The 16,470-nt window shown below is 34.7% G+C and overlaps 1 protein-coding gene across 3 annotated transcripts in view; it reads right to left on the minus strand.

Annotated features, from left to right (window-relative positions):
- LOC136030856 (monocarboxylate transporter 3-like) overlaps window positions 1–16,470 on the minus strand; it is a 120,128-nt gene that overhangs the window by 82,609 nt on the left and 21,049 nt on the right. For 2 of the 3 annotated variants that reach the window (XM_065709912.1, XM_065709913.1), the window contains one exon: window positions 8,005–8,184. The exons of the other annotated variant lie outside the window; for it this stretch is intronic. In XM_065709912.1, the coding sequence (XP_065565984.1) occupies window positions 8,005–8,119 (115 nt within the window). In that variant the 5' untranslated portion in view covers window positions 8,120–8,184. The remainder of the gene's footprint in view (window positions 1–8,004; window positions 8,185–16,470) is intronic. 3 annotated transcript variants of the gene reach the window in all.

Genomic DNA, 16,470 nt, shown 5'->3' on the forward strand with positions numbered 1-16,470 from the left:
TTAAAAGGGCAAAAAATGAGCGAACCAAGCGAGATGGCTCGATCAGATAAATATGAAAGAAACAAAGCAAAACACTCTTATACCACTTTGGGTCAGTTTCAAAAGAGGAATCTTATGCTTTAATGAGTCGAATGCTTTTCTTAGATATGCAAAAAGAGTAGCAGATATCAGACCCGAGTAAAGAGCTAAATGTAGATAATTCAACAGAGTTGTATATGCATGCTCAGTTGAGTTCTTTGCCCTAAAACATGAAAAAATGTCTAGAATTAAGAAAATCAAGAAGTCGAGAGAGCATAGCTTTTTCAAAATTTTTACTAAATACCGAAAAAAGGATGTGAGGCGATAACTTGCAGCATCATTCCGTGGTCCAACTTAGAACGATGACAGGAAGAGTGAACTGGACAACTTTAATTGGAACACGGTTTGGACCAAAAGATTAAGAACCCCTCAAACTAATGACAGTTCTATCTATTACAATTTCAGAGACAAATTCTCAAGCCAAGGATTTAAGACAAGTAGGTCCAAGATAATATGTAAAATCAGATAGAGGAGAAGATGGACATACAGAAGATACGGTATTTTTTATCAATATTACCAAAATAGGAACTAAACGGATCTTGAACCTTGAGCTCAACCTCTACGACTCCGACTTCAATAAAAGAAATGTGAAGGGACGAAAGGAGAAAGAGAATATGTCTGATAGCAGAACTGATTGCTTGACATGTTTTTCTAGTGTGTTACCATGCTTAGAGAATATTTTATAATAAAAAGAGGATTTAGCCTTTCGACAAAGCAAACTGGTAACTCTTCCATAAGCTTTGAAAAGTTAGAGTCAAGATTTCCTCGAAGATGACTAAGACGATTTATAGCCTTCCAAGAATTATTTTTTTCCTTTGTCTTTTTCGGAGTCCTGGTGTTATCCAAGGATTTAACGAGGCTGTTCTTTTCGATGCTGGATTCGACAGGGGAGCATCACAATTATCTGAGATAATTTCTTTCAACGAATCATTGAACGAATAAAACAAAGAATCTAAATCAGATTCATTCTCAGAGATACTCAATGAATGACCCACCAAACGTGACCTAAGAAGAGCCAGTTCCTGATCATCAAAATTTAATAAAAAAAAACGATCTTTGGCTCTTCCTAGGCAAGAAATCATAAAGTTCATATCTGGAAAAAACAGGAAAAGGGTCTGAGATGCTACTCAGTATACAATTTGGCATTAAGGTAAACAGTGGAAAAAATATTCTAGGGAAAAGAAGCCGTAGTGTCAAGTGAACGAGTTGGCAGGCTAATAAATTTATACGCTAATGTTCCATAAGCAAACAAAGCTGAAAGAAAATTTAAAGACTTCATATAATATAATAAATTTTAAATAAAAAAATAAATTTATATAATTAATATACGTATAAATTAAAAAATTTTTATATCAAATATATATATATATATATATATATATATATATATATATATATATATATATATATATATATTATAAAATAATATTATAATAGAATAATATATATAATTATAAATAAAATAAATAATAATATAAATATATAATTATAAATAAAATAAATATATAATATGAATAATAATTATAAAAAATAATTATAATATAATAAAATATAATATATATATATATATATATATATATATATATATATATATATATATATATATATATATATATATATATATATATATATATATATACAAATATAAATATTATTTATATAAATTATATTAAATACAAATATAAATGTAATTTATATAAATTTTTTTAAATAAAAAAAAAATAATAACATAATAAATTTTAAATAAAAAAATTTAAAGATGGCCATGTGCTACACAAATTAAGGTTGAAGTCACACAGAATGAGAAGGTTACAAGAAGGTTATTTCATTTTTTTTTTTTTTTTTTTTTTTTTTTTTTTTTTTTTTTTTTTTTTTTTTTTTTTTTTTTTTTTTTTTTTTTACGAAAACTCATCAAGAATCTGAAGGAAAGAGCCACAAGCAGACGGGTGCATATTACCGAAAGTAGATTTTTAGCTTGGGTTTCCATATCAATAAACATGGATTGAAAAATCTAATCTTGATTTCTTGACAGGCCACGTCTTACAGAGTATGGAAGATCTACCAAAACATAAACAGCAAGGCCACTTTTAGCCATCCTACTTCAACTAAAGAATTATACATTATAACCAGAAAGATGCAGACGACAAGCAGTTTCAAAGGAAATTTTACAAAGACCAATAAAACCTAGGCATCCCCAAGTTCTATTTGTTAACTCATCAAATAAAGAACAAAATCCAGAGCCTCAAGCTGAAGCACAGAGAACATATCATATCATTTGGATACTTGCTTAAAATTTGATACCCATTTACTAATAACTGAAAAATGGGGATTTGACATTAATTTATCTGACTGACATACTGAATTAATAAATCACATTAAGAATATCGATCGGGTTATTTTCGAGGGGAAATAGTCCCACGCCAAAGGAAAACAAAATCGACAGTAAAATAATTAATCCATAGAGTAAATATGAGAAAATTATGCTCCTGAAGACAAATACTTTGAACATGATACTTCGAATGAAGAGAAATTAAACCGGAAACACATTTATTTTCGAATAAAATTAAAAACCAACACTTAAATATGCAAAAAAAAGAAATATGTCCTGTAAAACGGGAGTTCTGCCTGTCCACTCAATTTCCGACTCTTTACGCTACAGTAACCACTTTTTTCTCGAACGCAAGAGCAGTATGATGAAAAGGGTGTCTTTTTTCTCAAAATGCCATCGAATGTAAGGGCGTATTTATTCTCTCTGCTGCTTTATACAATAGGATTTTCAGTTCAAAAGAATTGAAAGGCAAAAGATAAATGAAACACTTGCAATCAAACACTAGCACTATTTTTGCACTTTTGGATGTTTCCAATTACTATTTATTTGAGTTTTGTGACGTTTATGGCTTTAATTTCAGCTAAAATTTATTTTTCACTAAATGATTGCTAGATATAAAAGATTTTATATCTAAAATCAAAAATATGGTCTGAATTAAAACAACACTGGCCTATAATTAAAATAAGGCCACAATTAAATTCATTTTGGAACCCAACTCAAATTCTGTAGACCACAGTTCCAATCTCCACAGCTTAACAAAAATAGATGACCAATAGGAATTGTAGTTCTTTTAGCCATTAATAATTAAACGATATAATAGACAATAAAAGAATAAAAGATACAAGAAAAACCCAAAAATAAAAGAATAGGTAAAAGAAAAACATTTTCTGTAATAACAAGAGCTAACAGCTCATATGGCACTTGTGACGAGGCATGAAGAGCTAAGAGCCAAGAGATCATATGGTATGAGCTCTAACAAAATTCTATGAATCAATAGGTTGATTTAAAAGGAAAATAAGAGGCTTAATGCCGGTCAGGATTTAAAATAAGAGCTCCGAGTCACGATGTCCTTCTAAATATCAAAATTCATTAAGATCCGATCACCCAATCGTATGTTATAAATACCTAATTTTTTCTAATTTTTCCACTCCCTTTAGCCCCCCAGACGGTCGAATCTGGGAAAACGACTTTATCAAGTCAATTTGTACAGCTCCCTGACACGCCTACAAATTTTCATCGTCCTAGCACGTCCAGAAGCACCAAACTCGCCAAATCACTGAACCCCTCCCCCAACTCCCCCAAAGAAAGAGAATCCAGTACGGTTCTGTCAATCAGGTATCAAGGACATTAGCTTATTCTATCCAACAAGCTTCATCCCGATTCCTCCACTCCAAGTGTTTCCAAGATTTCCCCCTCCAACTCCCCCCAATTTCAAAAGATCTGGTCTGGATTTGAAATAAGAGCTCTGAGACATGAATTCCTTCTAAATATCAAATTTCATTAAGATCCGATCACCTATTCGTAAGATAAAAATACCCCAATTTTCACGTTTTCCAATATCTGATGACTCCTTCGTAAGTTGAAAATACGTCATTTTTTCTGATTTTTCAGAATTAACCCCCCCCCCCAATAGAGCGGATCCGTTCCAATTATGTAAATCACGTATCTAAGACTTCTGCTTATTTTTCCCACCAAGTTTCATCCCGATCCCTCAAATCTAAGCGTTTTCCATCATTTTAGCCCCCCCCAAACTCCCCCCAATGTCACCAGATCCGGCCACGACTTAAAATAAAAGCTTTGAGACACGATATCCTTCTAAATATCAAATTTCATTGAGATCCGATCACCCGTTCGTAAGTTAAAAATACCTCATTTTTTCTAATTTTTGAGAATCAACCCCCCCCCCCCCCCCAACTACCCCAAAGAGACCGGATCCGTACCGGTTATGTCAATCATGTATCTAGGACTTGTGCTTATTTTCCCCACCAAGTTTCATCCCGATCCCTCCACTCTAAGTGTTTTCCAAGTTTTAGGTTTCCCCTCCCAACCCCCAACCCCCCAATGCCACCAGATCCGGTTGAGATTTAAAATAAGAGCTCTGAGACACGCTATCCTTCTAAATATCAAATTTCATTGAGATCCGATCACCCGTTCGTAAGTTAAAAATACCTAATTTTTTCTAATTTTTCAGAATTAATCCCCCCCCAACTACCCCAAAGAGAGCGGATCCGTTCCGGTTATGTCAATCATGTATCTAGGACTTGTGCTTATTTTTCCCACCAAGTTTCATTCCGATCAATCCACTCTAAGTGTTTTCCAAGTTTTAAGTTCTCCCCTCCCAACTCCCCCCAATGTCACCAGATCTGGTCGGGATTTAAAAACAGGAGCTCTGAGACACGATATCCTTCTAAATATAAAATTTCATTGAGATCCGATCACCCGTTCGTAAGTTAAAAATACCTCATTTTTTTAGTTTTTCAGAATTAACCCCCCCCCCCAACTACCCAAAAGAGAGCAGATCCGGTCCGGTTATGTTAGTCATGTATCTTAGACAGGTTTTTATTCTTCCCATCCAGTTTCATCCTGATCTCACTGCTTTAAGTAGGTTCTAAGATTTCCGGTTCCCCCCCACTGCCCCCCCCCCAATTACGCTGGATCCGGTTGAGATTTAAAACAAAAGATCTGAGTTACGAGGTACTTTTAAATATCAAATTTCATTAAGATCCGATCATCCGTTCGTAAGTTAAAAATACCTCATTTTTTTAATTTTTCAGAATTCCCCCCCCCCCCTAACTACCCCAAAGAGAGCAGATCCGTTCCGGTTGTGTCAATCATGTATCTAGAACTTGTGCTTATTTTTCCCACCAAGTTTCATCCCGATCCCTCCACTCTAAGTGTTTTCCAAGATTTTCGGTTTCCTCCTCCCAACTCCCCCCTCCCCCGCCAATATCACCAGATCCGGTCAGGATTTAAAATAACAGCTTTAAAATAAGAGCTCTGAGACACGATATCCTTCCAAACATCAAATTTCATTAAGATCTGATCAACCGTTCGTAAGTTAAAAGTTTAAACCGTTCGTAAGTTTAAAACAGAAATTACTTCGTATATGAAAGAGGCTGCTTCCTCATCAACGCCCCGCTCTTTACGCTAAAGTTTGACTCTTTCTCTCAATTCTTCTTTTTAAAACAGTAGAAAACTTTAGCGTAAAGAGCGGGGCGTTGATGAGGAAGCAGCCTCTTTCATATACGAAGTAATTTCTGTGCGTTTTAAGTTTTAATGTCGCTCCTTACTTTCAGTTAAAAAAACATTGTTTTTTTTTTATTTAATTTCTGAATGTTTTTGAATCAATGCATGTTTTGATTTTGGCTCTCCGCAGAGGAATAATTAAAACAAAATTTGCATTTTTTTTTTTTTTTTTTTGGCTAAATGGCTTTCTCATAATTTTGATCGAATGATTTTGAGAAAAAAAGAGCGGGGGACGAAGCCTAGTTGCCCTCCGATTTTTTGGTTAATTAAAAAGGCAACTAGAACTTTTAATTTTTTACGAATCTTTTTATTAGTAAAAGATTTACGTAACTTATAAATTAGCTTGCGTAAAGAACTTTTGTATTTTCATGTTTTTATTACATATATGAGGGGGTTCGCCCCCTCGTCAGTACCTCTCTCTTTACACTAAAGCTTAAATTTTATCCCAATTCATTAAGAATGACCCCCTGAATCACAAAAGCCGTAGAATAAATAGTTGAAAATTACTAAAAATACTTTAGCGTAAAGAGCGAGGTATTAGGAGGAGGTGACCCCCTCATATGGGTAATATCTGTTTGTTTTAAGTTTTAACACTGTTTCTTACTTCCAGCTAAAAAAAACTTTTGCATATTTATTTTTTCATTGTTTTTTTAAATAATGCTAGTAAATCCTGCGCTCCCTTCATAGAAATTTTCTTCCCCCATGACGAATTCTCGAGAGTTCCCCCAGCATACCCCCCTCTTCTCAACCCCTCCCCCCAACCAAAAAAATCCTCCTGAAAACGCCTGTACACTTCCCAATAACCATTACTATATGTAAGCACTGGTCAAAGTTTGTAACTTGTTGCCCCTCCCACGGAGACTGTGGGGGAGTAAGTCGTCCCCAAGGACATAGTTATAAGGTTTTTCGACTACTCTGAATAAAATGGCTATCTCAGAATTTTGATCCGTTGACTTTGGGAAAATAATTAGCGTGGGAGGGGGCCTAGGTGCCCTCCAATTTTTTGGTCACTTAAAAAGGGCACTAGAACTTTTCATTTCCGTTAGAATAAGCCCTCTTGCAACATTCTAGGACAACTGGGTTGATACGATCACCCCTGGAAAAAAAACAAAACAAACAAACAAACAAATAAACACGCATCCGTGATCTGCTTTCTAGCAAAAAATACAAAATTCCACATTTTTCTAAAAAACGCAAATTTTCTCAGGCTTGAAACTTTTGATTGGTAAGACTGAACTTGATGAAACTTATATATTTAAAATCAGCATTAAAATGCAATTCTTTTGATGTAGCTATTGGTATCAAATACTATTTTTTAGAGTTTTGGTTACTATTGAGCCGGGTCGCTCTTTACTACAGTTCGTTACCACGAACTGTTTGATAGCACCGAAATTCGCTGTGTAATATGCAAATGTGGGCAATTGTAACACTTCAAAAAATGACCGTTATGGCAACCCTGAAATATTATCCAGTAACAGTTTTAAGCCTCAGAATGTGGGGGCAAGGTATATCACAAGAGGGTAAAATATAAAATAAAAGGTATTCAACGCCAGATGTCAAAAAACTGGGGGAGGAGGAATATACCCCCTCCTACCCAGGCTTAGAACCACCACTGATATTATCAATAGCTAGTAGAAAAGCAAGAACTAATAAACTCTAGAAATCCTGTTATTCCTGCCTACAGTAGGCCAAATCTCAAGTTATGACGCGAATTTCTTAAATTAATCTTTAGTCCTAACACTACCCAGATTTCAGATTTGTTTACAAAATATTAATATACAAGTAATATCAAATTAAGCGAATTCAAATCACGTAGGAACATCCTACAGCGCTTTACGTTACTGCTTTTTAAAAATCACACATGTTTTGTTTTGTGTTCTCAAGCGTTTTCAAAATTCTTTTTTTTTCAAACTTCGCAAATGTAGCGAGTTGGCTAATTTGAGCTACTTTTATAGGTGTAAATCACATAGGCTGCGAAGTAACATTTTTCTTATCGTCGCAAGTTTCAACTTCGCTTACCATTTGTATGAGAAAAAATAATTGTTTTGGAGAGCTAATTTCAAAAAACTTAAGAAAAGTTTCGAATTATGTCTGTGATTGACCAGTAGTTACCGAAATCACCAACTACATGGGTACATTGCATCTTTCGTGGCTTTGCAATTTGAAGTAATTTGAGATCATGGGATTCTCCCCTATCTTGGTTGTGATTTGAGGGATTTTTGAGGATTTTTTTTTAGTCTCTTGAAAGTGTGAACGCATTATGCTGAAAATGTTTTTTGGTGTACTTGTTGCATTTTGGTTTCTTTCCTACATTAAGTAAAACTAAAAAAAGGAAAACTTCAAGAACTTACCTATAATATGAATCATAAAAGAAGCAAAAACAACAACCCAGCCCCAGCCGCCATCAGGAGGAGACACTATAATTCCATCATCCTCGGCTTTCTTTATCGATCCTGCCTGAGTCATTCTTCTATATACAATATTTGTTCACAAGAAATAAAGGAGGAGACACAGAAGAAACCTTTGAGAGCCTGTAAAATTGTTTGCTCTCTTAAAGAAAAGAAATGTACTAGCGTTAAATCAGAGCCTCACAATTAGATAATTCGATGCGTGTCTAAGAAAGATAAGAGGAATTTAATAGCTTAGTAACTAGAGCCGACAGATCAACTAGACAGAATTATAACTATATATTTACCTTTTAAAGTCAAATAAGATTATCATTTAATACTGTTGTCTTCTCCTTTTGACGGTTTTAGCGAAGATGTCCTTAATGAGGGAATGCCATACCTAATTCCTCTTATTTGAAGACCCCCACCCCCGAGATGAAATAAAAACAATTAGGTGCCACAGCAGAAACAATCACTTGAATAAAACAAAATTTTCTACTTTTCCTCCCCCCACCCCACTTCAAGAAACAAAAATGGCTCGATGCAAGTCCTCCCCTTAAAGAGACAATTAAAATGACACGCCTGGGCCGTAGACGTACATGGTGTGAACTGCAATTGAGGTTTAACTCATAAATACTTCTAGAATGGTTTGGGAGGGAGCATAAGTGAACTTCCAAATAGGTTATGCCAGATATGGACCTTGCTCTAAAAAACGGAATTTTGATGCTAAAAGATACATCGAAAGAATCAGATTTTTATGCTGATTTTTAATATATAAGTTTCATCAAATTTAGTTTTTGCAATCATAAGTGACGAGCCTGAGAAAATTTGCCTTATTTTGGAAAATAGGGGGAAATAACCCCTAGAAGTCCTATAATCTTAACGAATATAATCTCTCGCATTCAGCGTATCCGAGAAACCTATAAATAAAATTTCAAGCTCCTATCTACAAAAATGTGGAATTTCGTATTTTTGCCAGAAGACAGATCACGGGTGCGTGTTTATTTGGGTTTTTTTTTTGTTTCTTTTTCCCAGGGGTCATCGTATCGACCAAGTGGTCCTAGAATGTCGCAAGAGGGCTCATTCTAACAGAAATAATAAGTTCTAGTGCCCTTTTTAAGTGACCGAAAAATTGGAGGGCACCTAGAACCCTTCCCACGCTCATTTTCCCCAAAATCAACGGATCAAAATTTTGAGATAGCCATTTTGTTCCACATAGTCGAAAACCATAAAACTATGTCTTTGGGGATGACTTACTCCCCCACAATCCCTGGGGGATGGGCTGCAAGTTACAAACTTTGACCATTGTTTACGTACAGTAATCGCTATTGAGAAGTGAAGAGATGTTTTCAGGGGGATTTTTTTGGTTTGTGGGTGGGTTTGAGTTTGAGTTGAGGGGGCTATGTGGGAGGATCTTTCCTTGGAGAAATATGTAATGGGGGGAAGAGAAATTCAATGAAAAGGGCTCAGGATTTTCTAGCATTACTATAAAAAACAATGAAAAAATTTCTCAATTGAAAGTAAGGAGTAACACTAAAACTTAAAACGAACAGATATTATTACACATCTGAGGGGTTCTAAGAATACTTTAGCATAAAGAGCGAGGTACTTAGGAGGAGATAAATATCTCGCTCTTTATGCTAAAGTGTTTTTAGTAATTTCAACTATTTATTCTATGGCCTTTCTAATTCAAGGGTCATTCTTAAAGAATTGGGACAAAACTTAAGATTTAGTGTAAAGACTGAGGTATTGACGAGGGGACAAACCCCCTCATATACATAATAAAAATATAGGAATATAAAAGTTTGTTACGTAATTTAATTCTTAAGTTACGTATATAATTTATGTGCGGAGAGCCAAAATCAAACATGCATTAATTCAAAAACGCTCAGAAATTAAAAATAAAAACTCGTTTTTTTAACTGGAAGTAAGGAGCGACATTGAAACTTAAAACGAACAGAAATTACTCCGTATATGAAATGAGTTGTTCCCTCCGCAATCCCTCGCTCTCTTTACGCTAAAGTTTGACTATTTGCCAAAATTTTACTATTTAAAACAATTAAAAACTTTAGCGTAAAGAGCGAGGGATTGCGGAGGGGACAACTCATTTCATATACGGAGTAATTTCTGTTCGTTTTAAGTTTCAATGTCGCTAGTTTTTTTTTTTTTTTTAATTACATTAAACGCCCTGTTACGTTGTTGTATTTTGCACACGGGCAGCAATATAGCACTTAATGAAATGTTATATTTAGCTGGTATTCGTCCAGTTCTACTTAACAGCCCTCCTATGACCTATGCGCATGCGTGTTTTTTAAAGAAAGTTATCATTGGTGCAAATCACAAATATTGGTGCAAATTACATTCAACGCCCTGTTACGCTGTTGTATTTTGCATACGGGCAGCAATATAGCACTTAGTGAAATGTTACGTTTCGTCGGTATTCGCCCAGTTCTATTTAACAGCCAATTATACCTGACCAGTTAAAGATTAAATTTTAAGCATTGGGTACTAGCGTCAAGGGATGAAAGGGTTCCGGGACAATTTGTCATGAGAAGAACTCATTTTGGGTGCAAAGTATCAATTATCGGTGGAAAGGTTTACATTCTTGCCCACTCAACTTGCACGTTTCAAATTCAAACCTGCTTTTAAGCTGCTGAGTTTTAGTGGAAATACAAATTCACTTCTTCCGAATCTACTTGCACGTCTTAGCTCATTAAATAATGGGAAATATTCATTCAGAGGAGTCATTCCAAGCTAAGTTTTATGTGCAATAACAAAAATCAAAGATCATAATTAGACAAAAAAAGGAAAAAAAATGGCAATAGACGGTGAAAAATACCATGGATCTCCACATAAAAAGTTACAGGTAAACTCATATAAATGATGGTCATTCTCAAAAAAACCAAAGTATGTTATTTCCGCAACTTCTGTGCTATATCCATAAAACAAACAGATAGATAAAAAATTATTCCTCGACATGATTCTAGTGAATCAATGATCTGGTAACTGAATGGTAGGTGAAGATTTTTATTATCGATATCTCTGCCTACAAGTTTATCAAACTGTTCGTGGCAAAGAACTGTAGTAAGGAGCGACCCGGCTCAATAATAACAAAAAGTCAAAAAAATGGAATTTCGATACCAATAGCTACATCAAAAGAATCGCATTTTAATGCTGATTTTAAATATGAGTTTCATCAAGATCAGTTATACCCATCAACAGTTACTAGCCTGAGAAAATTAGCCTCATTTTAGAAAATAGGAGAACACCCCCTAAAAGTCATACAATCTAAACGAAAATCACACCATCAGATTCAGCGTGTCAGAGAACCTTTTTGTAGAAGATTCAAGCTCCTATCTACAAAAATGAGGAATTTCGCATTTTTTGCCAGAAGACAGACCACGGATGCGTGTTTATTTGTTTGTTTTTTGTTTTGTTTTTTGTTTTGTTTTTTCCCAGGGGTGATCGTATCGACAGAGTGGTCCTAGAATGTTGCAAGAGGGCTCATTCAAATGGAAATTAAAAGTTCTAGTGCGCTTTTTAAGTGACCAAAAAAAATTGGAGGGCACCTAGGCCCCCTCCCACGCTCTTTTTCCCCAAAGTCACCGGATCAAAATTCTGAGATAACCATTTTATTCACATAAGCTAATCGAAATACCTATTAACTATGTCTTTGGGGATGAATTACTCCCCCGCAGTCCCTGTGGGAAGGACTGCAAGTTGCAAACTTTGACCTGTGTTTACATATAGTAATGGTTACTGGAAAGTGTACACATTTTCAGGGGGATTTTTTTGGTTTAGGGGGAGAGTTGAGGGGGAGGGGGGATTACATGGGAGGATATTTCCATGAAGAAACTTCTCATGGGGGAAGACAATTTCAATGAAAGGGGCGCAAAATTTTCTAGCATTATCTGAAAAAACAATGAAAAAATAAATATGAAAAGTTTTTTCTACTGAAAGTAAGGAGCAGCATTAAAATAAAACGAACAAAGATTATTACGCATATGAGGGGTTTACCTCCTTGTTATACCTCACTCTTTACGTTAAAGTATTTTTAGTAATTTCAACTATTTATTCTACGGCCTTTGTGATTCAGAGGTCATTCTTAAGGAATTGGGACAAATCTTAGCTTTAGTGTAAAGAGCGAGGTATCGACCCTCATATACGCAATAAAAACATACGAATATTGAAGTTCGTTACGTAAGTTAATTCGTAAGTTACGTATATTTTTTACCAATGAAAAGTTTGTAAAAAATTAAAAGTTCTAGTTGCTTTTTTAAGCAATCAAAAACTTGGAGGGCAACTAGGCCTCCTCCCTTGCTTCCTTTTCTCAAAATCTTCCGATTAATTGCAATTAATTAATATGCAAATTTTGTTTTAATTATTTATGTGCGGAGAGCCAAGATCAAAACATGCATTAATTCAAAAACGTCCAGAATTAAATAAATAAAACGAGTTTTTTTAAATGAAAGTAAGGAGCAACATTAAAACTTAAAACGAACAGAAATTACTCCGTATATGAAAGGGGCTTTTCCTCCTCAACGCCCCGCTCTTTACGCTAAAGTTTCCTACAGTTTTAAAAATAGAGTTAAGAGAAAGAGTCAAACTTCAGCGTAAAGAGCGAGGCGTTGAGGAAGCCCAAGGCTCAGAAGGACCGGGCAAGTTATTTTTTCTTCTTTTTCTTATACATAAGTTTACGTTTAATTTTTTTTTCATACATCAATTTAAGGAAAAACGCTTTAGAAAACAAAATGCTTTACTGAAAACGAGCTCATTCTGAGCAAAGTGTTTTATTTGTCATAACATCAAAAGGAGTGCCGGCTCATTAAAACGGAGGGGCACGGACAAGGACTTTCGCGATTTTCTTGAATAACGATAAAAACAAAAAGTATTTTTAAACTCGCAGGAGGATTGTATTTATTTTTTTTTTTTTTTTTTGGAAAACCATAAAAATGTGTTCTTCAAAATCTAGATGAGGGAAGCCCCCCCCCCCACAATTGCACTCCTCAACATCAACAACAGCAAAGAACGAAATAATATTTCTAATCAAGGTTAGTAAATGGTTGTGCTGAGCCCCCTCCCCTCTTCAACCATCTGAATAGCTTGAGTGTCATTTTTTTTACTGGAAGCGATGTGTATGAACTATGTGGTTTTATCGTTCACAACATCAACAAACAAAAAGAAGAAAATCACGATAACAATAAAGATCAAAAGAACGAACCAGTGGAGGTAAATTCATTACTTGAGCTATAATAATATAAATTTCTGGAAGCCTGAGCAATTTTTATTTTTCAACGTTAAAATTACAACAGAGAGATTGCTGAAAATATATCTCGCTTCCAATAAAATGCAATCACAGTCTGGCCTTTAGAACGTTTGGGGAGGGAGGCGCTCTAGTTCTACATTTATTTATAGTATTTCTACTGGTTTTGGATTTACTATACAATTTATTTGATTTCTGTCCGTTATAGGATCCATCTATTTATCCACAGGTGAATTTGCTACTCTTAAGCTTAACATGATTATTAATTTTAATTTGTATCTGCTATAAGTTTCGTATGTCGCTTTTCCTTTCTCGCCCTGTCCCTTTTAGGTTTTTGCCTCTGAGATTTTTCCCCCACCAAAATATAGCCAGTTGAAGGCAAAATTCAAATGAAACATACCAGTTCAACAAGCAAAAATTTAAATTTCTTCAGCCCCAGTAGAAAGATTGAACAATGAAAGGCTTGATAACACAAGAATGATATTACAGTATGTTATCTCTCTGAATCTCTGTTAAATCTCATCTGAAGATTTAAAAAAAAAAAACTCTGCCAGCGAAACAAATTTCAGCACTGGAAAATAGGGTAACCATGGTCAATTGGATTTAGTATAGCTTGAACTTCTGTTTTTTATCTACCTCTGGAGTATTTTCACCTTTTTTGGACCATAAACTCAGAGAAGAGGCCAGGCCCCAAACTATTGCATGTTAGGGTCTTCGAGACCCAGGTACTTATGGCTTTAAATTTCAATCTGTTCGGAACAAAGAGTTTGTTCACCCTTTTTTATGTTGAATTTTCGAGCATTTTTCTGTTGGCTTTTCCGAGTCCTTTCGGTCTAATTACTGCAGGATATAAATATAAAAGTTTAAAGCCCTTTTCGGGAGGTCTAGGAGGATTCCTCCCGAAAAATTCCCAAGATAATTCCCAGCCACATTTCAACCGGATATTCCAAGATTTTAATTAGAATGGAGATTTAAAGTTATTCATTGTTGTTAAAGTGTATGCATCAATACTTGTAAATTGGTTGGTAGCTTCCCGCTTCTTCAGTTTTCTGTTTGAGGATTCAAATATTGGATTGTAAGGAAAATCTTGGAAAAGATTTGATAATATAGTCAAAATTTTCGATGAACAGTAGTTTTGTTGAATAAGTTCTAAATGTTCAAAAAATATTTACGCGGGTTTGAACTAAATCAAAACGAACTATGAGCATGTAGATTTTCAAAAAGGTGACAAAGCGGTATCTCAAGTACGGCTTACATTATTAAGTGAGGGCTTTAAGGGCAAGTTATGGCAGATTTTAAGCTAGCCGGAAGGTACTGAGTGTATTATTAATACCAACCCTACAATTACTGTAACTAATGACTCCAAAGAAGAAGAAAAACAAATAAAAAGAATTCTATAGAATAATTCAGGGTTCCCAGAAAATTTTTTCCACGCTAAAAATTCTTCCCAGAAAATCCCCCTCCCGCAGGAAACACCCTCACAAATAATGTCTGTGTGTTTCCAAATGCTAAGACATTTCTGAAATGTACTTTTGATAACCTGTATATCCATGTACTTCTTGAAACTTTCATCTTAATGTTATTGGCCTTGCAAGAAGTTGCACTAAAAGTTGTAGGTGCAGTAGTAGTAGTAGTAGTAATTGTTGTTGCAAATGTGGCAGTTGTAGTAGTGTTATCACTCCCCTTTCAAGCACTCCCCTTTTCAAGCACTCCCTGAAAATTGTAGCTTAATGACCAAAGCCAATCTGGACATACGCTCTTTTGACAAAAAAAATTAAAGAAAACTTTCCGAAAAAGAACTTTTCTAACGAAAAGTAAAAGCCTTATTAAACTTAAGACCAGAAAAAATAGATATCTGCAATAATTCAAACTCAAAACGACCAGAAATTACTATTAAATAAAGTATCAAACAGTTCGTGGTAGCGAACTGTAGTAAGGAGCGACCCAGCTCAACAGCAACCAAAACTCTAAAAAATCGGTTTTTGATATCAATAGCTACATCAAAAGAATCGCATTTTAATACTGATTTTAAATATATTTAAAAAAAACAAGTTTTTTCAACTGAAAGTAAGGAGCGACATTAAAACTTGAAACGAACAGAAATTACTTCGTATATGAAAGGGGCTGCTTCCTCATCAACGCCCGCTCTTTACGCTGCAGTTTGACTCTTTCTCTCAGCTCTACTTTTTACAACAGTAAAAAACTTTAGCGTAAAGAGCGGGGCGTTGATGAGGAAGCAGCCCCTTTCATATACGAAGTAATTTCTGTTCGTTTTAAGTTTTAATGTCGCTCCTTACTTTCAGTTGAAAAAATTTGTTTATTTTTATTTAATTTCTGAACGTTTTTGAATCAATACATGTTTTGATTTTGGCTCTCCGCAGAGGAATTTGCATATTTTTTTTTTTTTTTTTTTTTTTTTTTTTTTTTTTTTTTTTTTTTTTTTTTTTTTGGCTAAATGGCTTTCTCATAATTTTGATCAAAAGATTTTGAGAAAAAAAGAGCGAGCAGGAAACCTAGTTGCCCTCCAATTTTTTGGTTAATTAAAAAGGCAACTAGAACTTTTAATTTTTTACGAATCTTTTTATTAGTAAAAGATATACGTAACTTATAAATTAGCTTATGTAAAGAATTTTTTGTTCTCATGTTTCTATTACACATATGAGAGGGTTCGCCCCCTCGTCAGTACCTTTCTCTTTACAGCAAATCTTAAATTTTGTCCCAATTCATTAAGAATGACCCCTGAATCACAAAAGCCGTAGAATAAATAGTTGACATTACTAAAAATACTTTAGCGTAAAGAGCGAGGTATTAGGAGGAGGTGAGCCCCTCATATGGGTAATAATTTCTGTTCGTTTTTAGTTTTAATGCTGCTCCTTACTTCCAGCTGAAAAAACTTTCATATTTATTTTTTCATTGTTTTTTTAAAATAATGCTAGTAAATCCGGCTCCCTTCATGGAAATTTTCTTCCCCCATGACAAATTCCTCGATGGAAAGTTCCCCCAGTATATCCCCCTCTTCTCAACCCCTCCCCGCAACCAAAAAATCCTCCTGAAAACGCCTGTACACTTCCAAATAACCATTACTATATGTAAGCACTGGTCAAAGTTTGTAACTTGTAGCCCCTCCCACGGGGACTGTGGAGGAGTAAGTCGTCTCCAAAGACATA

This window comes from Artemia franciscana, chromosome 9 (genome assembly GCF_032884065.1).
Source record: "Artemia franciscana chromosome 9, ASM3288406v1, whole genome shotgun sequence".
Lineage (NCBI taxonomy): Eukaryota > Metazoa > Arthropoda > Branchiopoda > Anostraca > Artemiidae > Artemia > Artemia franciscana.